At 38.3% G+C, this 22,511-nt stretch overlaps 1 protein-coding gene across 1 annotated transcript in view; it reads right to left on the reverse strand.

The window, feature by feature from the left end:
* Positions 1–22,511, reverse strand: part of Meikin (meiotic kinetochore factor) — a 47,674-nt gene that overhangs the window by 12,276 nt on the left and 12,887 nt on the right. The window contains exons 6-13 of the mRNA XM_052759944.1: positions 22,200–22,319; positions 21,065–21,104; positions 18,383–18,447; positions 17,794–17,799; positions 10,025–10,095; positions 4,763–4,918; positions 2,835–2,915; positions 557–676 (exon numbers count right to left, since the gene is read on the reverse strand). Of these exons, the coding sequence (XP_052615904.1) occupies positions 557–676; positions 2,835–2,915; positions 4,763–4,918; positions 10,025–10,095; positions 17,794–17,799; positions 18,383–18,447; positions 21,065–21,104; positions 22,200–22,319 (659 nt within the window). The remainder of the gene's footprint in view (positions 1–556; positions 677–2,834; positions 2,916–4,762; positions 4,919–10,024; positions 10,096–17,793; positions 17,800–18,382; positions 18,448–21,064; positions 21,105–22,199; positions 22,320–22,511) is intronic.

A 22,511-nucleotide genomic window follows, 5' to 3' on the forward strand; every position in this document is an offset into this window, starting at 1 on the left:
AACTGGGTACCTACAGGCGAAAGTGAAGCTAGATGCACACACAACAACTAAGTCAAACTAGATTTTACACCTAACTGTGAGACCTACACCTCTTTAAAGAAAACATTGGCAGGCTGGGCAATGGTGGCGCACGCCTTTAATCCCAGCACTCAGGAGGCAGAGGCAGGCGGATCTCTGTGAGTTCAAGGCCAGCCTGGTCTACAGAGTGAGTTCCAGGACAGGCACCAAAACTACACAGAGAAACCCTGTCTTGAAAAACCAAAAGAAAAAGAAAAGAAAGAAAAGAAAACATTGGCAGAAGCTTCCTGACATTTGATTACCAAAGATATAGGCCACAAAAGAAAAATAGACAACTTAAATAATGAAAAATTCTAAATGTCGTGCCTCAAAAGATCCTATGCACAGAGTAAATAGGCAACTGATCAAAGTGGAGACAGTATTTGCACTTCATATATCTAACAATAGGGTCTTCTTTACACACACAAAGGATGTTAGTCTCAAGAAACTTCATAATAACTATTTTTTTAGCAGTTGAAGAAATATTTGAAAATGTTACCTCATTTGAAGAACTTTCTTGCCAACTTGACACAGGAACAATTTCACTTGAGTTAACATAATTGCTGACATTTGGGAATAGTTCTTCAAAAGATACATTTTGCACTGGAGACAAATCAATCTATATAACAATATAACTCCTTTTAAAGTTTCATAAACAATTAGCTTTAGGTAATTAAACTAATATTGAAAACACTACCTAACTGAAGCATTTTCTTGTGTATCTGATGCACAAACAACTTCATTTGAATAAATGTAATTAATTACATTTGGAAATAATTCTTCAAAACACACTTAACTGTGGATAATCAATGTATAAATAACCTTCTGATCAAAGCCAAATAGAATACAAAATCACAAATACTGGCGAGGACGCACAGGGACCGGGACCTCGTGCATTGCTAGTGAGATGATGGTGAAATGAGGATGCACAGGGATCGGGACCTCGTGCATTGCTAGTGAGATGATGGTGAAATGAGGATGCACAGGGACTGGGACCTCGTGCATTGCTAGTGAGATGACAGTGAAATGAGGATGTACAGAGATCAGGACCTCGTGCATTGCTAGTGAGATGATGGTGAAATGAGGCAGGCCCTGTGAAAAGACTTTCTGGGAAACTTCAAGTGTTCCTACCATATGATCTAGAAATTCTACGTCTGGATATAAACCCAGAGGAACTGAAGATAAGGATCTTATATTTGTACATATGCTTTTAGCACCAGTGCTCATACCAACCAAAGTAGAAATGACCAAAACGTCCACCGACTGACAGGCACGTAAATAAAATGGGATCTTATAACAGAATGTTTTCATATCTAAAATGTAAGTGATTGTCTGTGTGTGTGTGTGTTGTATTGTGTTATGTGTGTGCACGCCTCTGCACTCACGTGAAAATCGGAGAACATCTTTCAGGAGTTGGTTTTCCCCTTTCGCCGTGTGAGTCTTGAGGATAGCACTCAGGCTGTCAGAAAGCACCCTACCTACTGAGCTGCCCCACATTATGTGTTCTAAATTATTTTGTTTTATGTATGTGAGTGCTTTGGCTACTTAAGTCTGTGCACCATGTGTATATAGTACCCATGGAGGCCAGAAGAGGGTGTTGAATTCCCTGGAACTGGAGTTAGAGAGGGTTGTGAGCCACATGTAAGTGTTGGGAATCAAACCCCAGGCTTATGGAAGAACAGCCAGTGATCTCAGTCACTGAACCATCTCTCCAGTCCTTGGAAGTAATTTTTGACACATGCTATCACATATGTGAACTTGAAGGCATAATATCTGTGAATTATATTAGTCATAAAAGGAGGAATACCGGTGGGTATGGTGAAATATACCCATAATCCCAGCTATTTGGGGAGGCTGGGGCAGGAGGGTCAACTGATCCCAGGATAAGTCAGACCCTGCCTCAAAAAAACCAAAGAGTAACTAATGTGTGATTTTAACTATACGAGACACCTCATGTCATCAGATTCACAGAGAGAACGTAGAAAGGTGATTGCTGGGGGCTGGGGAGGGCTCAATAGGGAGTTACTGTTTAACAGGTATGGAGTTTTAGTTTCACAAGATGAAAAAGAAGTTTAGAACTAGATGGAGATGATGGCTATACAGAAATGTTCAATGCACAGCTAAACACAATTAAAATTCTAAATTTTATGTTACACATACAAGAAAGGCTGGTCATGATAGCACATGACTTTGATCCCAGCACTACAAAGGCAGAGTTGAGCTGATCTCTATGCATTCAAGGGCAGCCTGGTCTACAAAGGGAGTTCTAGGCCAGCCAGGGCAGGAGAGGGAAGAGAAGGAAGGGGTAGGGGGAGAAAGTTTGGGGCTAGAGATGGTTCAGTCATTAAGAATGTACTGCTCTTGCAGAGGACCTGAGTTTAGTTCCCAGCACCCAGGTCAGGAAGTTCACAACCACCTGTAACTCCAGCTCCAGGGGATCTGATGCCCTCTTTTGGCCTCTGTGGGCACTCACACTCAGATGCCCACATACATATAATTAAAAATAAAATCTTTTTTATTTTTAAACATACCCCCACACAGACACATACACATAATTAAAAATAAAATCTTTAAACAAAACTCCCAAACAAACACTGGTTGGTGTTGCAGTATTCTCCCTTACATATAGAGTATTTCCAGTGGAAGTGTGTTTATGTAGCAGAAAAGTACAGGTATTGCTCCTTATGGGCAAATGCCCTTGGTATGATACAAACAGATGAATGGGGGGAGGAGAAGTCAGGAAGCAGATACCCCAAGGGCCACAGGCTGGCACTTACCACAAAGTCAGCTGTGTCTGAAGATGGTGTACTTGTTAACAGGGCTTTGCTTTGTTTATCAGGAGGAGTAGAACTTTTTTTCTATAAATATTTAGAAAATAGATTAATTATTAGAAAGAAAATATTTTAAAAATAGTAATTCAAAGTTAGTAGACTAGACCATGTGTAATAATAATAAAATCCTTATTCTGTTAGTTAAATTTTAAATCACCTGATAGGAAACTGAAGAATTTTCTGGACTGAACTAGGTCAGACAACTCTGACTAGAACTGTATCTGATGTAACAACAATATGGGATTGCTGAGGTTGAAATTATTAATTTAGGAAGAAAAGCTAGAGTAATAAGTAATACGCTTTGATTACTTCTTTTAACCACCTTAAAATTATTTCCAGCATTTGCTTAGTTCCTGGAATAGTACTGTCCTTTTTAACAAAGTGGGAGTGGAAAGTTGGGGAGAAACGAGGGGGAAATGGGAGAGGTAAAGATTCAGGAAGAGAGGGATGCTCTAAGAGACCAGGAGAAGAGAGAGAAGATGGCTGAGGGAGGGAGAAGAGAGAGAAAGAAACAACAGAAACTGAACAGATGAAGAGGTAGAGGCGCAGAAGGGCAGGGACAGTGCGGAGCAGGGAGACTGGAAAGAGACGGAGAGACAGTGGGACGCTGAACGAGACAACCATGAGCAGCAAAGAAGAAAAGGGAGAAAAGCAAAGCTGAGTGACAGATGGGCAGAAGGACAGAGGTGGGTAGCTTTATTCCCAGCAATCAGCTGCCTTTCTAAAGCTTGGACTCCATAAACCCACCATGCCTTTCTGCTAAGTGTCTCTTTCTGAGTATGTGACTGTTCCGTGATGCCAAGATTGGATCTGGAACCCAAACTCTGAGAGAAATTGAAAATCATAGTTCAGTCTGTGTTAGTTTATTCCACTTTTACTTTTCTTTCACTCTGTTTTTCTTCTGATTTAATCTACTTAAACTAGTTGGATAAGCTAATCTAAAATGGATTATTAAGAAAATTGTTATTAAAAAACTTGTGGGTATATTTGCTTGGTACAGCATATGTTAACTCTAACTTATTGATGATATACTTTTTTTTTTTTGGTTTTTCGAGACAGGGTTTCTCTGTGTAGCTTTGCGCCTTTCCTGGAACTCACTTGGTAGCCCAGGCTGGCCTCGAACTCACAGAGATCCACCTGGCTCTGCCTCCCGAGTGCTGGGATTAAAGGCGTGCGCCACCACCGCCCGGCTGATACTTTTAATTTCTTTATCTGAACAATGAGGATTAGTCTACATTTAGGATTGGTGAGCAAGGATTACAAAGAGTGTATGCAGAGAGAACCTATGGATTTTGGAGAGAAGACAGAATGAGTCTTCTAGTGAGCTAGCTCTATCATCATTGAGGCAGCCTCAGGGGTCTCTGTCCTTGATCAAAGAACCTGCTGGTACACTGCAAGGGGTGTGTTTAGCAATAACCCAGCTGCAATATCTTTAGTATCTGCATCAGCTGTCAAGCTAAGGCCGTCATGTCACCTCAGCCTCCAGCCAAGTCCTGAGCACACAGCACAATGTAGACTTGGGTGATGTATATTCTTTGCTTTAGAACTCCCCATTGGATCCAGGCAGTTGTAGTGGGTAGCTGTTCCAGTTTTGACCTGGAAGTACTACCCCCATTGAGGCTTCAGGTAACTCTTACACCTACGAAGCCGGGCCAAGATGGGAGCCCTTAAGACCTGAGATCCGGATGTCCCAATGACACAGCTGCTAACATTCAGTTCACTTTACAAAGCATTAGCTTGCATGCAGCTGTAGAATTTAGCTGCGCTCTATTTTCTCTGTATTTGTTAAGAAATTGTGCATTTCTAAACCTTCCCAATCAGTGTACCTTATAGTCTTTTTAAGAATTATGAGTTAACAAAATACCAGGACTTACCAACACAGTTTCTAGGGTTTGAGGCAGAAGAGCATCCTTCATGGCAACGATTTCAAGAGGTAAGCTATGATGGGAGAATGGAGCCTTGCTGTCTAGATGACCAGAGCTTAACTTTGTTTGAACTTGTGGACCTCTATCTTCAGATTCCTTTTCAGGCTGAAACACATTCACAATAGCAAATATAATTCACAATACTAAAAAACATTCCTTGTCCTTCTCAGGTGTCCTATTACTTCTTCAAGTTGAAAAAAAATAGGTTTAAACATGAAGATAATTGATTTTCTAGGAAAAAAGAATGTGTTCTAAGGCTAGGGGTATATATCTCCAGCACTATAAAATGTAACAACCCAAAGCCTGACATATGCATAAAAACCAATATGTTCCATATATTTAAATGAAAAACCTGGTGAAAGACAAAATAGGTTGAAATACTCAGTTCCACCACATGTAAGGTAACAACGCTCACATGGTGTTTTACAGAGTTGGAGATGTGGATTGGGTAGCGGCAGAGCACTTGGCTAGCAGGGGTGACGACTTGGGTAAAAGGGAGAAGCCCAAATAATGTTTTGCAAAAACAAATTATGAGATCTGTTTGACAACACATAAATTTATACTAGGGAAAATACTAAATATATTTATTACTGTCTTTATTATACAATACTCTGTATTTAAATAACCACGTCCTCCAAAAAGAAAATCCTTTTAACATCAGGACATGGTAACCATCACAAGTGTGTTGTTTTGTCAACTAATCCCTGTACTGACTATTACACATGGTTCAGTGACTCCAGCTACAAACTTGTTTCATAATGCATTTATAATATCATAGTACTTTAAATATAAGCATGGCAAACGTAAGTAGGGAAGTGAGGTCTGAATTCCACATAGAATTAGACTGTAGTGGTGTAGCTCTAAGGATTTGATTTGGGCAGAGCTGGGGAAGGAAATGGGAGCTAAGGAAGGTACAGTCCATGCCGATGAGTAAAGGGGAGGACAGTCAAGAGCAAAGCACACAACGGCCTAAAGTGACTTCTTTCCTCTGAAGACAGATGTTTCTTTCCATCTTGCCATCACTCTGAGAGTGTCACCAACCAGGTGAATGACATCCACAGCTGTCCTCCCAGTTCCTTCAGTTCTAGGCTGCCGTTTCCCTCATGCCATTTCAGTCATGTCACCTTCGATATAATCTACAGAGTCATCAATTCAGACAGCTTCCTATGCCCGCCTAGTCCTTGTTTAAGTGCCTTCATGAAACAGCGTGCCCCCCGCCCCCCATTAGAATCTTTAGTTCACTGATCCTGCCATTTTCTCTTTACCATTAGCCTTCTTTAGTCTTCTGTGTGGGTTATCTAACCTGTCACTATCCATCAATACAATTAATTTCTTATCCCTTCCCCTTCTAGCAGACACCAGACAAATCTTCAACCTCAGACAAGCCCTCACCCCCACCTCCTCTGTACTTTCAATGTAACCGAACCCTGGTAGAACTGTGTAACCTGGCAAGTCACAGACGCAACAAAACTGCCTCACACAAGCAACTAGACTACACATGTCTAGCTTCTCATGACTATTTCACACATGCTCTATTTTCCCTAGAACGGTCTTCTTCCCTTTGCAATTTTCAGCTGAAAATCTTTCACCATATACCTCTGTAACAACAGTAACCATCAAAAAGGATGCCACCCAAGGCTCAAAAATTTCAAGACTAAATGCAGAAAGGGAGGCTCTAGTTTAAAAATTATTAAGAAATTCCAAGTGGTGGCCATGCATACCTTTAATTCCAGCACTCAAGAGGCAGAGACAGGCAGATCTCTGTGAGTTTGAGGCCAGCCTGGTCTACACAGCAAGATCCAGGACAGGCACCAAAACTACACAGAGAAACCCTGTCTCGAAAAACCAAAAATAAATAAATAAATAAATAAATAAATAAAATAAAATAAAATCATGTAGAGATAGGAAACTCACAGGGAAGTCTGGATCCTGTATGTCTTGTATTGTCTTTAAATTTTTTGATTGCTGATGAGCAAACAATAGCTTCTGAGAGACACTGGATCATAAAAACTACTAAATTACATCAACCTATATATTCTAAAAATGTCTTAACTTCAAAATGGAAGTCAAAAGGTATGTTACATTGGGGAAGAGGTTATGCTTTTGTTTCCATAGAAAACAAAAGGCTGTGGATTCATTCATGGTTGATAGAGATCAGATTTGATTGGGGGAGACCCCTGAAAATCCTAGCTACAGAAATAAAGAAATAAATATTAAAACTACAAGACAGGTGGCATACATTTTACCTGCTTGAACATGAAACAAAAAATCATCTTTGTCTGACTTATGTACACAGTCAATACTTGTGTTAATGTAGATATATATGTTACCTTTGGAAGTTTATGTGTTTCCAGAGAAAGGGGATCAGACACCAATGAAAACAGCTGGCCCAGGTAATCCAGCCTCTCAGACCGCCTCTGTTGCAGTTTCCTCAAGAGTTCTGCACCCAGAACAGCTTCAAGGCTGCTGGCTGATATGATCCAGCCTCACAGACTACTTTATCCAGACTTCAGATAAGCCCTATATTTCCCCATCATACTGAGATTAGAAAACAGCTTGTCTTGAACATTATCCCAATTTTCTCAGGGTCCCCCAAAGATGCCAGTACCCCCAGACAACAGGAAGCAGTGTAGAAAACACAACACCCACATTCACAAGAGTTGGGGTGGGTTGTTTTTGGTTGTTAAGTGGAATTATGGATGTTTTTCATCACAAATTGTTATTGGTCATGGTCAGAAAAAAAACTGAACAAAGGAAATTAAATTCAGGGATCTCTTTCAGAAGAGAAAAAAACGGGATATTGTATAAAAATGATGGGATAAAAGGGTAGATTGTTGAGTCTACTTTTGAACAATCACTAGTCTCAAATATTTTACATTGGTATGGAATTTTGTATACTGGTACAAATTTAGGGTTATTTTTGTTATACTGTATATATGTTTCTACTCTTGTTTAAGGTATTTTTGTATATTGCTACAAATTTAAGGTTATTTTTGTTAGAGCATACTGTACATACATTTCTACTCTTGTTTAAGGTACTGTACCTATGCAGCTCATTTAAAAGTGTAATGTAAAATTTTAGTCTTTGAAAGTTATTTAGGATATTAAAGAAATACAGGTTAGTAGTTAGTCGTCTATAACAATCAAACTTATAGCCATGTTAGGTATGTTTTCAAGATCATAAGGAAATATATTTTAGATAGATAGGTGATCTTCAAATACTTCAAAGATCTACAGAATATGGTATTTTAAATGTTTTAATAACATAAGGCTATCCATGACAATGAAACATGTCTGCTCCTGGCAGCACCAATTTACTTAAAAGACGGATGCCCCAACATTACAGAGGAGCCCTGGAGTGACTGTCCAGGCAGCCATATGTCTCTGTCATTTCATAGTTTTGGAAGTTGCTTGCTCTGCACTTCCTGTTTACTCAGGTAATATTATATCCTTCTCGGGTCTCTGATGGAGTTGAAGACTAGATAGTTATAGTTACAGTTTTTCTTAGTCATGATAGAAAGTAAATTAGGTAAAAAAAAAAAAACTTTGAACTCATCAAGAGAGGATAGATAATGGAATATTTTCTCTAAATTTGCCAAATACTAATGGACTGGACATTGTAAATGTATTTCTTACTTGGTAATTATTCTTATTGTATATAGTTTTATATTGTTAAAGTTAAAATCTTTCCTTTTGATTTAGACAGAAAGAGGGAATGTTGTGGAATAATCTTTTTATACACTGTGAAGATGTGTCACTTGGATTGGTTTAATAAAAAGTTGAACAGCCAATAGCTAGGCAGGATTTTTAGGGCAGGGAGACCCTGGGAAGAAGAAAATAAAGACATGAAGAGACATGAAGGAAGCAGGATTGCAGGATGGACAATATATAGATGAGGTAAATGAGCCTTGGGGCAGCACACAGATTAATAGAAATGGGTTAATTTAAGTTAATTTAATTATCCAATCACCATTTGTATAAAAGATAATTTTCCTCTAGTATACTTTCTTTGCTTATTTACCAAAGAGCTAGCTAAAAACAAGCCTAATCTATTGGATGAGCTTTCAGAATTAATAATAAGACTCCATGAGGTGATTTGGGAGCTGGCTGGTGGGACAGAGAAAGACTAGCTACATGCACTTCCATACCAAGCATTTAATCAACTGAATCATCTCTCCAGCCCCTCCAATAATACCTTTAGCAATCAGCTGCTCAATACAAAGATTAGAAGAAGTCTTTCTCCATACTTCTCACTCCTTCCTCTATATTAATCTGTAAATTTACAGGCAAAATTACCTTCAATTCATGCACATCTCTCCATCTCTTCTCTAAAACAACTTAATCAAAGCCAAATACAAAATCTCTCACCAAACCTATTTTTAATTTCTTATTGATAGATCTGCCTGATAACATGTTTGCCTTTTCCCAATTTATTCCCTAATCTATATAGTAGGAAGAAAATGGATTTACAGCAAGAAAGACCTGCCACAAACCACTAAAAAATGATGAAAATATAAGCCTGTTTTCTCAGCTATAAAATAGATACCATCAAACAAGCATACAACCAAAAAAAAAAAAACTACTTATCTGGCTGGAATGATATAAAGAAATGATACAATTAATGAAAGGCTTTCAAAGTCCAAAGCCTTCCCCAGAGCACTTCAGATTCCCAAAGACTATAGTCCTCAGCATAAAATGCTGCTCTGGTTATAGAGTAAATTTTTATTTGTAACTTAATGAATAATGTGTACCTAGTCATTGAAAGGAAATCAGAAAAAAATGTTAAAATATATTTTAATTCTCTTTTATTAAACTTATATAAAGTATATATTGATGTATGGCATGCATAGGGTTTCTACAAACAAGTCTTATGTTCCAAAAATGAGTTTTGCTATTGCCTTAAATACTCTTTTATTAAACTTATATAAAGTATATATTGATGTATGGCATGCATAGGGTTTCTACAAACAAGTCTTATGTTCCAAAAATGAGTTTTGCTATTGCCTTAAATACTCTTTTATTAAACTTATATAAAGTATATATTTATGTATGGTATGCATAGGGTTTCTACAAACTGAGTAAGTCTTATGCTCCAAAAATGAGTTTTGCTATTGCCTTAAATACACAGAAAATAATTTCTGCATGTGTTAATTGAAATCACATCTTTTATTGGGGCAACTATTTGTATAGTTATCCTGCTTCAATACTTGCTTTTTTCTTTGTTTTTTTGGTGGTTGGAGGGCCAGTTTTCCCAGCAAATATAACCTCAGAAGCTTCATTTTCTACAAATGAAAACATAGTTTAATTCTATTTAACCAGACATTAAGTATAAAAGACAGAGAATTCAAACTCAAAACCAAACCAATTACCTGGTTTTAATGACTTTACCCCTGTAAAAGGAAGAAAAACCTAATATATGTTGAATAATCTAACTTGCCTCAGATAGAAGAAAATATCCTGTAAAAATTTATGTCAGACAGGGTTAGAGATGGCCCAGTGGTTAAGAGCACCTGCTAGTCTTGCCGAGGACCCGGGTTTGATCACCAGCACTCACATGGTGGTTTACAACCTCTGTAACTCCAGTTCCAGGGGTCCAGTGGCCACTGCAGGCACTGCACACACACACATGGTGCACACATGTACTACACAGGCAAAACACCCATACCCCACCTAGCACATAAAACAAAACTATCTCAGAGCTCCATGTTTCACAGAAGTAGAACACATGGTTTACTTTTGAGTTAGTAGGGGTGTATATATGTAAGTAAAGTTCTTTATTTCTACTCCTCCTGTATTTAAGCATTCCCTTTCTATTGTGACTTTCCTATCAGTATTCAGTCATTTATTAATGAATGAAATGGGTTTTTTTTATGTTGCCCAGACTGGTCTGAAATTTCTAGGCTTAAAAGCCATTCTCCTGCCTCAGTCTCCTGAGTAACATTGACTCCACGTACCTACTACTATACCTGGCTCTACCAGCATTTCAAACAAACTCGGGCCTGGCCTATGCTATTCAAACTTTTCCCGTGCTCCATATTCCCTCCTTCTGCACCACATCTTACCTCTAGCTGCGTTTCTTCAGAAAGCCATCTATACATATTGACTTTATTGCCTCTCCTCCTATGCACTCTCAAATTTAAAACAGTTCAGTTTAGCCCTCACTAATATCAGCAGAAACAACCCCTGTTCTGTCTCACTGGATCTTAACACAGGTGCTGACCATCTCTCCTCTCTGGTCCTTATGCTCCTCCTCATGTCTCCCTGTTCTCTACTCCCTAGACTCTGTACAAAGCAACAGTATTCATTGAGTGCTGGCACTGTGCATGTTATGCATATGATCTGGGTTTAATATTGCACATCCAACTTGTCTTTATTCTCTGCACTACTACCCTGATCTGAGGCACCAAAAGCTTTGCCTTTACATTATCCTAAGGGTTTCAGTTCACCTCTCTATAATCCATTGTCCCCTTATTTACCTAAAATGTAAATCTAGTGTCATTTGCTTAAGGTTTTTTTCAGGCTTTCCACTGCCATCAAATTAAAATGCAAACTCTTTACTTTGACATACAAAGTCCTTTTTATGATTCATGATTGCTCACACTTTGCCCAGCCTAAAATATTTTCCAGAGAAAATATAGGATTCTCAGTTAAATTTGTATTTTAGTAAAATCTTTGGTTAAGTAACCCAGTTTAATAGTATTTATTTTGCAGTATTTGAAGCTTACTTCTATCAGAATATTTGCCACTTAGCTGAATTCAAGCTTAACGTATTTATTTGCTAAATCTGGAAAGTCTAGGGGTTAATGATTACTTCTGTCATTTTCATCTCCCAAGGTGAAGAACAGTAGGTAGATTAATGAGTTTGTGGGAGATAAAAGCTATACCCAACATTTTGTCATAGATTAAACAGAACAATAACAAACATGGGAGTACCGAGGATGACCTCTAGGCTACTGCTTTGTTACTGTTCCTAAGATTGGGGCCAGTTTAGTCCACAGCTTTCATTCTAGTTAGTCTCTGATTACTTTTAAATTATTTTCTATCTCATTAATATGTATTATACAATGATTTATTATTATTATTATTATTATTATTGACACAGGGTCTCACTATGTAGTTCTGGCTGTCCTGGAACACAATTTGTAGACCAGGCTGCCTTGAACTCACAGAGATCTGCCTGCCTTTGCCTCCTGAGTGCTGGTATCTAAGGCATGAGCCACCACATCCAGCACATGGAATTGTTATATAATACATACTTTAGAATGGTGACATTCAGTGGGTTAACTACCAGCTTCATAGGGCTATTTAAATTCAATTGAAATGAAACATTCTAAAATAAAAAAGCTTAAAAATGAAAACATGTATCTGATTTAGTCATTGCTAGTTTACTGTGTCCTGAGTTCTCTCATGGCTTCTGAGGCACAGTTCCCTACCAGGTTTCCTCTAATGCACCAGCCACTAAGCCTAGGCTTCCTCTGATGGACATTTCCCTCTTTCCCTACTTCTACATGCTGAAGTGCCCCATTCACATTCTTTTTAGATGTTTTAATTCATTACTTCCTATATGATTTCACCTAATCCTATGTTGTGAAAACACCTACATTCCAATTCCAAATAGATATTAGTGTGTGTGTGTGTGTGTGTGTGTGTGTGTGTGTGTGTGTGTGTGTTTAAAAACAGCCTCTGTCCTGAATTCCAGAGTCATGTATCACAAACTGCCTTCATGAAAGCTCCACTTGAAGCTAATGCACCTCTCCAGGTTGAATTATTTTATTCAAGGTTATATATAGCAATAGCCAGAGTGTTTTCTGCATCTGCATTCATCAATGTAGCCACTCCCATGTTCAAGGTATAACACATTACCAGCACTCTAGAAGTTTCTCTTGTCTTCTTTCCCACTTGATTCCCTCTTTCCAAAGATAACCTCTGTTCTGATTTCTATCATTCACAACAGTCTCACCTGTTTTTAAACTCCTGTATGTGGAATTATACACATGAGCTGACAGATTAAATTTAATGTATCCAAATGAATTCTCTTAATCATTTTCCTAATTTTCTCTACTCTACAATGATCCCATCTCAATAACAGATACCTCTTTTCACTCAATTGCTCAAGCCAAGAATTTGATATTGACATTGGACTTCTATTTTTTTCTTATCTAATATCCAGTTTAATAAGAAAACAGATCCCAAGTCAGACCTCTGCCACCAACTTGATTTAAGACACCATTATCTGAGACAGCCACAGTTTTAACAAGGTCTCCTTGATCCTACTCTTCTCCTCTTACTCTATTTACCATATACCAAATATCTACCATATACCATATAGCCATACATATCTATTTCTATATATCAACACATTTTAGAACCCTAAGACCACAGAAATGTGGACAAAGGCACAGAACCCAAGGGCTCTTGGAAACTCAAGCTCCTTCAGCCTACAGTTTTCTACCCTCCAGTGTGTTTCAGCAGACAGCTGAAATAGTCCTTTCCCATATATAGATTATTTTCTACCTCATTAACATACATAATAAACAATAAACTACTATATAATTAATACTTTAGAATGGTGTTGAACAATGTGTTAACTACCATCTTCATGGGGCTATTTAAATTCAACTGAAATAAATTCTAAAATATAAAAACTTAAAATGAAAATATATACCTGATCATTTCATTTCCTTTTGCTAATATGCTTTAGGGTGTATTTATTAGCACACTTATCACAAACTCCTTAGTCTTCACTGTGGCATTCACTAACTTTCAGACTAGAGTTTCAACCACTCAGTTTTGCTCTGCTCAAGCCACACTAATCTCCTTCTTCTTCCTCAAACACGCCCAGCACATGCCCATCTCATGACCTGTTTACTTGCTTCTGCTGTTTGGAATGTTCAATAGCCAGTTCTCTTCATCTTACTCAGGCTCTGTGTAAATGTACTTCTTCAGACATGCCTAAATTACTCCATTTAAAACATCACACCTAGGGGCTGGCAAGATGCTTAGTGAGTAAAGTCACTTACCAGGCAAGCTTAGAAACCTGAGTACAATCCCCAGAACCCATATATAGGTGGAAGGAGAGAAGTAACTCCACAAGGTTGTCCTCTGATCTCTGCACATGCACTGTAGCATGTGTGCTCCTGCTACATACACTCACATGCAATGATAATAAATAGTTTTTTAAATAGCTTACCCAGTCACACTCTTTACCTTGGTTCATTTTCTTTCATTACTCTTATTTATATTCTTATATCTACTCTATTTTTCATTACTCTTACCTAGAAATGATATCACATATATATTTATCTGTTTATTATCTTCTTTCCCTTCCACTACAGTATAACTTTGTTAAGTCAAGGACTTGGTCATGTTTCATGACACACCTAAAATAGTTTATGTCACAGTGCAGGTAATTGGACTTCATGAATGTTTAGAAATGCCCTGAAGCATGTAAGAGGAAACATTCAAAAGACAGCTACATAGAGTCTTAACCTCAGAGAAGTGGCTAGCCTGAGAGTGTTAAGGACTGCATATTACAGGTCATCTATACATGTATCTCATATGACAGATTAAAAAGAGATTAGAGTCTAGCAGTTAGCTTTGAAGAGTTCTCAATTTTTATGGCTAATAGCAATAGATAAGACTGCCAAAGAGCCTGAGCAAATATTGCTGGAAAGTAATTTTGTATTTGTCTGTGACTGGACTGCAGGACTCTTGAGACACGGCACAAGCACAGCTACTTCCTGATCACTTGATTCTCAGTAAAAAGCCTGGCACACAGTTAGAATGCAGTTGGGGCTGTTGAATTAAAGGACGTATAAAATTACCCTTAAGAGCAGGTGTGAGTTATTTGATTTAAATCTCGTGAATCAACACATAAAAGAATATAAAGGCAAGGCTAAAGATGTAGCTCAGTTAGTACTAGCATGTAAAAAGCCCTAAATTCCATACTCAGCACCACATATATCAGGTGTAGCATGCCTATAATCCTAGCACTCAGGAAGTAGAGGCAGGAGGATCAGAAACTGAGGGTCCTCTTCAGGTACATAGAAAATTCAAGGCCAGTCTAGGCTATATGAAACCCTGCTCACAAAAACCAAGGAGAGAGAACCTGGCTATGGAGGCAGCAGAGCTAGAAGGGCCTGCAATGTGTAGTCCATGGAGGACTTAGCAAGGCACCTTATAGTTACTGTTACCTTGACCAGAGCTTCAGGTCCCCGAGGGGCTCCTGCAATAAACAATTTGCCCAAGGAGATGAAGGCAGGCTAGAACTGGTGGTAGTCAGTGCTGTTGATCCTTGAGGGGATGGATACCAGCTCCAGCCAGGAAGAAAGGTACTGAAGGGGAGGTCATCAAGGCTTGGGATACTGGCATAGTAAACATTAAGGTAGAATATGCCATATTACTTGTAAAGCAGAGTATGCTTATGGTTGGTAGATGGTCCTCCAAAGATGCCCCAGTGGCCACGGTTGTGTCTGAGATAGAGTTAAATTCAAGTGAGAGGATATGACAGGAGATGAAGATGGTTGAATTGTCTGCAGAATATGGATGTGGGGTGACCAGGGCCGAAGAAGGCTCTTTTAGCTTATGACAAATTTGCCTATCTGATGGAGGACAACACTGTTGTTGAGCTAGAAGAATGATGATCTCCAGCTTTAAATGTCCACAGTGACTCCCATGTGCCTACATTTTATACACACCCAGCTTCTAAAGATGGGCTTTTGAGTCTGCTGCTCACATCACCCTGGTCCTTTCACAATTTCCCTGTGAAAATGGCATGTGTTCCATCCACCCTTTCCCAGTGACATCTGCATAACAAATTGAAGAAACTGAAAAAAGGAGGAATGCAAAAGCATATATAATTCCAGAATCACTACTCTATCCTACCATCATGCTTTTAAAGCAGTATGCTCCAAACTCTTGATTTGGCAAGACCAAGGTAAAACTGTGATTGGTTTTTGTACCATTACCATTCTCCCATTAATGTTTTCCCCCTTTTTTATTTTTTTTATTTTTATTTTTTATTTTTTGGTTTTTCGAGACAGGGTTTCTCTGTGCAACTTTGTGTCTTTCCTAGAACTCACTCTGTAGCCCAGGCTGGCCTCGAACTCACAGAGATCCGCCTGGCTCTGCCTCCCGAGTGCTGGTATTAAAGGCGTGAGCCACCACCGCCAGGCTTCCTTTTTTATTTTTGATGCTCAGCATTGAACACATGGCCTTGTTCATGCTAGGCAAGCATGCTACATCCCTGGGTCTCTCTTTCTCTATGATTATTTCTCTTCTCTTAGTGTAAGAAATAAATAATTATTGTCCATTTTCAGTATAAGGTGTGCTTAGAGTGCTACAAAGAATCACAGATAAGCATTTTCAGTATAAGGTGTGCTTAGAGTGCTACAAAGAATCACAGATAAGCAGGAGTCACTGGGTCCCTCTCTTTCCTAACTAGTTGCTGGTACCTGCTTGCCTCAGAGCTCTTGGGGTTGAAAAGTTTCAGGCAGTCTGCTATGAGACTATGCTAAAAGATTGTAACTCTCTGGAGCATTAGCCTTTGGGAAAAAGTGGACAGGAATTTCTTGTGATCAAAGACTTTAAAATCACTGTCTTGTACCACATCAGTACACCAGCCATTTTTGCCTTTTGTCTACACTAGCATTCCTTCCTTTCCCTCTCCTCTTTCCCTTCCCTTCCCCTCCTCCTCCTCCTCCTCCTCCTCCTCTTCTTCTTCTTCTCTCTCTCTCTCTCTCTCTCTCTCTCTCTCTCTCTCTCTCTCTCTCCCCCTTCCCTCCTTCCTTCTTTTCTTTCTTTTTTTTTTTTTTGGAGAACAATGCTGGAAATGAAAGTCTAAGTTTTCTTTCTTGGCATTCTACATTCTTTAAATTCAATAGAAACAATGAAGTCCAAACCCATTCTCAACAACCTTTGTCAGACTCTCTTTTTTTATTGGAGAAATAGATTCTTCTCTTATACAATACATCCTAACCAGTTTCCCTTCCCTCCACTCCTCCTATCCTTTGCCACCTCTCCTCTCCCGCAGATCCACCCCCCTTAATTTCCCTTCAGAAAAGAGCAGGCCTCAAAGAGACAACAGCCAAACAGGACAAAACAAGATACAATACAAAGCAAAAGCCCTCACACTGAGGCTGGACAAGGCAACCCAATAGGAGGAAAAGAGTCCCAGGAGCAGGCAAAAGAGTCAGAGACACACCCACTCCTGCTGTTAGTAGTCCCACAAAAACACCAAGCTAACAGCCATAACATATACGTAGAAGACCTGGTGCATACCCATGCAGGTCCCATGCTAGTTCAGTCTCTGTGAGCTTCAGCATTGAATATTAATTTTTTTTTTTATTTCTCTAGTCTCTTGAATGTGTTATTACAAACCTAGGGCCTCAAAGTTCCCTTTGATCTCCTAGTGCTAACCATCTAGAGTAGACAGCCCACTCCTTCCTAGGACCTGGGCTTTACAGGTTCAATGTCTATGGCTAGAATACTGTTGTTCAGAACAGGAATGAGCTTAATCCCCCCACTTCACAAGCCAGAGTATCAACTATTTAGCTCTAGTTGTCCTAGAAATCACTATGTAGATCAGGCTGGCCTCTTGAAAACAACTTCTGAAAATAAAGATTTTAAAACCAAGTTTATATTTTCAGTTCATATAAACATTTGAAATAATCAATTATTTCTTGAAGAAGGAACAATTCTTCAATTTTGCTTTCAAATAAATGTTAGAAAACTTGTTACAAGAAATAAAGAAAACAGGGCTAAAGGGATGCCTCAGTGGTTAAGAGCACTGGTTGCTGCTCTCTCAGAGGACCTCAGTTCAATTCCCAGCACCCACATGGCAGCTCACAACTGTTTGTAACTCCAGTTCCAGGGATCTCTTGCCCTCTTCTGGACTCTGCAGGCACATGGTGCACAGGAACACATGCAGGAAAACACCCATAAAAATAAAGCTAAAAAAAGAAATAAAATAAAAATCTGACCTACAACTGAGGCTAATAAGTACATAAATGTCTTGCTAAGTTTACTCCAATAATAAAATAAAAGAGTGCCAGTAATGCAAGACATTTTATTGATCCCATTATTTTTCAGTCATTACATATAGCCCCAATTGTTCTCCTCTACTACTGAACCTATAAGGGCAGGGAAAAAGTGTCACTTCCCACTGGACTATGCAACAATGCCTAATATAGAGTATTTCAAGTATATTTCTAATAAGACTAAACAAAGTGCGGTGTATGGATAATTAAGACCCATTTTTCTAACCTCATAAATATTCTTTTCTTCCTTCTTTTTTTTTTTTTTTTTTGAGATGGGGTCTGGCTATGCATCCCTGGCTAGCCTGAACTTGCTATGTTGACCAGGCTGACCTCTAACTCTAACTAATCTGCTTGCCTCTGTTTTCTGAGTGCTGGGATTAAAGGTGTACACCACCACACCCAGCCAAATTTTTATTTTTAAAATGAAACCAAACTAAAATATTTCCTGGAGTGCCTAGTTTGTTAATACATGGTATACTGCAGCTAAAGTAAATATGTAATCATTGAAATAATTAGTGCCATTAATTATTACCTGATGCTACATTTGAAGTATACTGTGGTACTGGAGAGATATGTGGGGCTTCTAATGTCATCCCTCTGTAATAAGAACAAATTAGTGATATTTTCTAATCTTTTAGTAACTTTCAATTATCCTCAAATTATACTGAAAATAAAGATGTGAAATTAATTATTCTGTAGGAAAAATATAACTGGTTAGAAAATGCATATTTATAGTAATAGATAACAATAACATGTACTTATATGTTTATCAGTATGACACATGTGTAGAGGCAAGCCATGATGTTTAGACTTACACAGACCTGAGTTTAACCCCAGCTTTATTACTTATACATACTTCAGTGGCCTTGAGAAACAGGCTACCCAACCTGTCCTGAGTCTTACTTGCCTTATTTATGCAAAGAAATAGCAAACCTGCTGCCCAGATTTTCGTGGTAAGGATTCCAAATATGAGTGATATTTTTGGAAATGAGTATCTTTCGCTCTTTGGTGTTTCCACAAATGAGATTGTGTTTCATTCTAACTAAACATGCATGAGAGGATGAGTTATTACAAAGATGTGAAAGGATCCAATGTTTGCTCCCAAAAACAAGGTCTAAGGAAGACAGATTTCTTTGAAGACAGCAGAGTTGAAAACCAAATGTGAGAGGAGACTTTTCTCAGTTCCTGTATTAGTTAACCTGAAAGCTGAATGCAGTAAAGAGCAAACATTTCTGTCATTTCCCTTTCAGCTTTTACTCCAAGTGGAACCACCTCGCTTCTGAACGAGCCTCCATGTAAACTTCTTCTTATTAATGCATTTCAGATACACTCTGGTTTCTCTTCAGATCGTATAAATCTTCTGCCTTTTACTAATGCACCTCAGGTATTCTCTGAATAAACAGCTATTTTAGGCGATAAGGAGTCTGGTGTACTAGCACAACTCCAGACTCCTCCTATTGATCGTAGAGCTCTCCCTGCTCTGCCCTCAGTGCTGCTGGGACAGCAGCTTGGCCTGCCTTTCTCTAGTTCTTGTCCCCACCCCCTCTTGCCACACACACTTGTCTGATGCTGGTTTCCTCTGGCATTGGATCAATGTGATCTGGAAGTGGACTTTTTCCATTCTGTAGGTTGCCTTTCCATTTTTCTGTGTTTTCTATAAGTATTCATTGAGGGTTAAATCTTAAAATTTTCACAATCTGCTTTAGTCATGATGAAAAGCCTTCAGTGGCTCTCAATATCCTTGGGACAAAATAAAAATCCCACCCTCAAGGCCTTTCATAGTTCAGATTGTGGCTACCTTCTGGAACTCAGATCCTGCCTCTCTCACAAACTCTCAGTTTAGTATACACGTCCTGAACCAAATGCTTCCTCCGATAACAATACTTCTCCCCAGTCTTCCCCATGGCAATTCTATTACTTTTTTTTGTTAGAGCCTCAACATCAAATGCCAAATAATTGGCATTATTTAATAATAACTACCTCCTCAATAATTCTTCCTAAAACAAAGTTTTGAGTGTTTTTTGAGACAATTACACAAATAATCCATTGTTATTGTTCATAGGAGCCAATTGAGGTCTGTCTGTTCTTAAACTTTTAGAAAACTAAATAAGTCATCAGTGCATATTTTATGGAAACTCTCAATGTTATACCAAATAGTGTACATGGTTAGAATCACACAGACGAGGGTTTAAAACCAACTTTGCTATTTTTTGCCAATCACAATGAATAGGGTTTTTTTCCTTTCAGATTACCAAAAATCTAAGAAATTAAAAGCCTAATTCAATTTAGTTAGATGATGTAATTATTTGCAATCCACAAGAATTGAGTATTTTCCCTATAACACTGCTTTTATTTAATGCAAATTTAGACAGAGAAAAAGTGTCTTTCTATCTTCTTTCACTGTGGGAAAATCACTTTGGTAGTTGTGCAAGGACTAAACTAAACTATCAATTCTATAGGCTTACAAAAAGCCAGACTAAGAGAACCAAAGATTGGAAGAACAAGCTTGAAAAATTTAGAATCAGCACATGAAGGTGGGTGCCCAAAACAATGCCTGACTTCACAAAATGAAGCCTGATTCAAGTTTGACAAAATAACTTTGATAAGAGAAAATATACCCACTGATTTTTAACTGTTACTTAACATACGTGCTATTAACTCAAAATGGTGAACTCAGCCTTGACCACTTTCTCTCGAATCCCACCACTGGGACCACCAACAAATTGTGTTAATTCTACTTTCAAATGTCCTAGAAGCCCAGCCTCTTACTTCAGGCACTCCTCTAGCTATTCCTTCTACCTACAGTGTTCTTTGCCCAATTTACCCTTCCTTTAGATAACTGCTCAAATGATGCCTTTCCAATGGCAACCTCCCTACCACACTCTTTAAAGTAGCAAGCTTCAACTCCAACACTCCAGAGCTCATCTTGCTTTATCTTTCTTGATATTATCCTTACAACATAGCATGTGGTGGCACATTTACTTTTCTCTCCAAAATGTAATGTGGACTTGATGAGTGCAGCGATTTGTATTTAATTGATTTTTACTCCTTACTATAGCCTGTAATTAGAACACTCCTGGACCAGAGTAAGTGCTCAGCAAACACTGTATGAAGGAGGTTCCTCTGAGTTTGTGGAATGTCAGTCCTAACAATCATATAACTCTTACAATAAAGGGTTTTTGAAAAGTACAAAATCAAAATTTTTAGTTCTTACATGTTTCTATGGCATTTCTCATAGTCTTCTGAAGAGGAACCTACCAAAGGGGGGAAAATCAGTCCATTAGACATAGAGATAATCCAAAGGCTTATTTCTCTTCAGCATACATAGTGACAGAACTTCTGATTTGATGTTGGACTGTTTTATACTGTTTTTCATATGTGTCTTTTAAATTAGGCAAAGGTACTTTGAAAATATCAAAGTAAAACATAAAAAGTATCATGAAATGTTATGAGATATATAAATATTTGGGTAGTTCTTTATAATCTGAGTATCTTTCACAACTATTACCTCTGGAATTTTATAATAACTAAGTCAGCCAAACACACCAATTTATTTTTTCCCATTTTACATATGTGAAAACAATAACTAGTCAGTTACAAAACCCACCAACTGCCTTATGTATTTAGCTGAATCTATGAGGCACAGTTACAGTAAGAAAGCCTATCTCAAAAACTGAGGTGGACCAGTGAGATGAATAAGGGGCAGACAGCTTGCCAAACATGCACAAGGTCCTAGGTTCAATCTCTAGCACTGTAGACAAAACAGCAGTATTAAAAAAGATTGCACTAGGCTTGGAGAAGCCTCAGTCAGTAAAGTACTTGCCATACATTCACAAGGACTTGAGTTCAATCCCCAGGACCCATGTTGGGGAGGAGAAAACCAGCTCCCAAAAGTGGTCTTCTAATCTTTACAAGTATGTCATGGCACAAATATATGTACAGGCACCTACATCCATACACTAAATAAATGTAGTTTTTAAAATTAGGGGCTGGCAAGATGGTTCATTGGATAAAGGTGCTTGCTGCCAAGGATGACAATATAAATTTGATCCCCAGCACTCCTTCAGGCTGTTCTCTGAACTCTATATGTGCAGTATAGCACATGCAAATGCTCATGCATCATGCATACACACACATGCATACAGACACACAATAAATAAGTAAAATGTAAACAATAAAATAAAAACCCTCATGTAATAAAACTATTATTAGATAATATTTGTAGTTAAAAGCAATTTCAGCTCATAGGTTTAGATTAGAAATCACTTAGGAGAGGAAAAAAGACTTTCATTTTCCAACACAGATGAGGGGTTTCCCTCATGACAGAGAAAAACGAATGTAAAACTCACTCAAAATTGCTGAGAGGTTTGCAAGCTGTGGTGCCTTCTCTATAGTTACTGCTTTACTGGTGTCTAGAAGAGTGGAATTCTTGAGAGACTTGTACTCTTCCAACTTGGGATGCTCCCAATCTAAAAAGCAGAATATGTCATGGTACACACCATACACATGTATGTGCATATGTGTGTGCTAAATAAATAAATGTAATTTCAAAATTTTAAAATGACATAAAACCTTGAAAAGCCTACAAATAACAGGTTGCTCCATGCCCCCAAACTTAGGGTCCTATCCATTCCAGACTATGGTAATTGAAGGTTTTGGAC

This window comes from Peromyscus californicus, unplaced genomic scaffold (assembly GCF_007827085.1).
Source record: "Peromyscus californicus insignis strain IS unplaced genomic scaffold, ASM782708v3 Scaffold_3__1_contigs__length_106647218, whole genome shotgun sequence".
Lineage (NCBI taxonomy): Eukaryota > Metazoa > Chordata > Mammalia > Rodentia > Cricetidae > Peromyscus > Peromyscus californicus.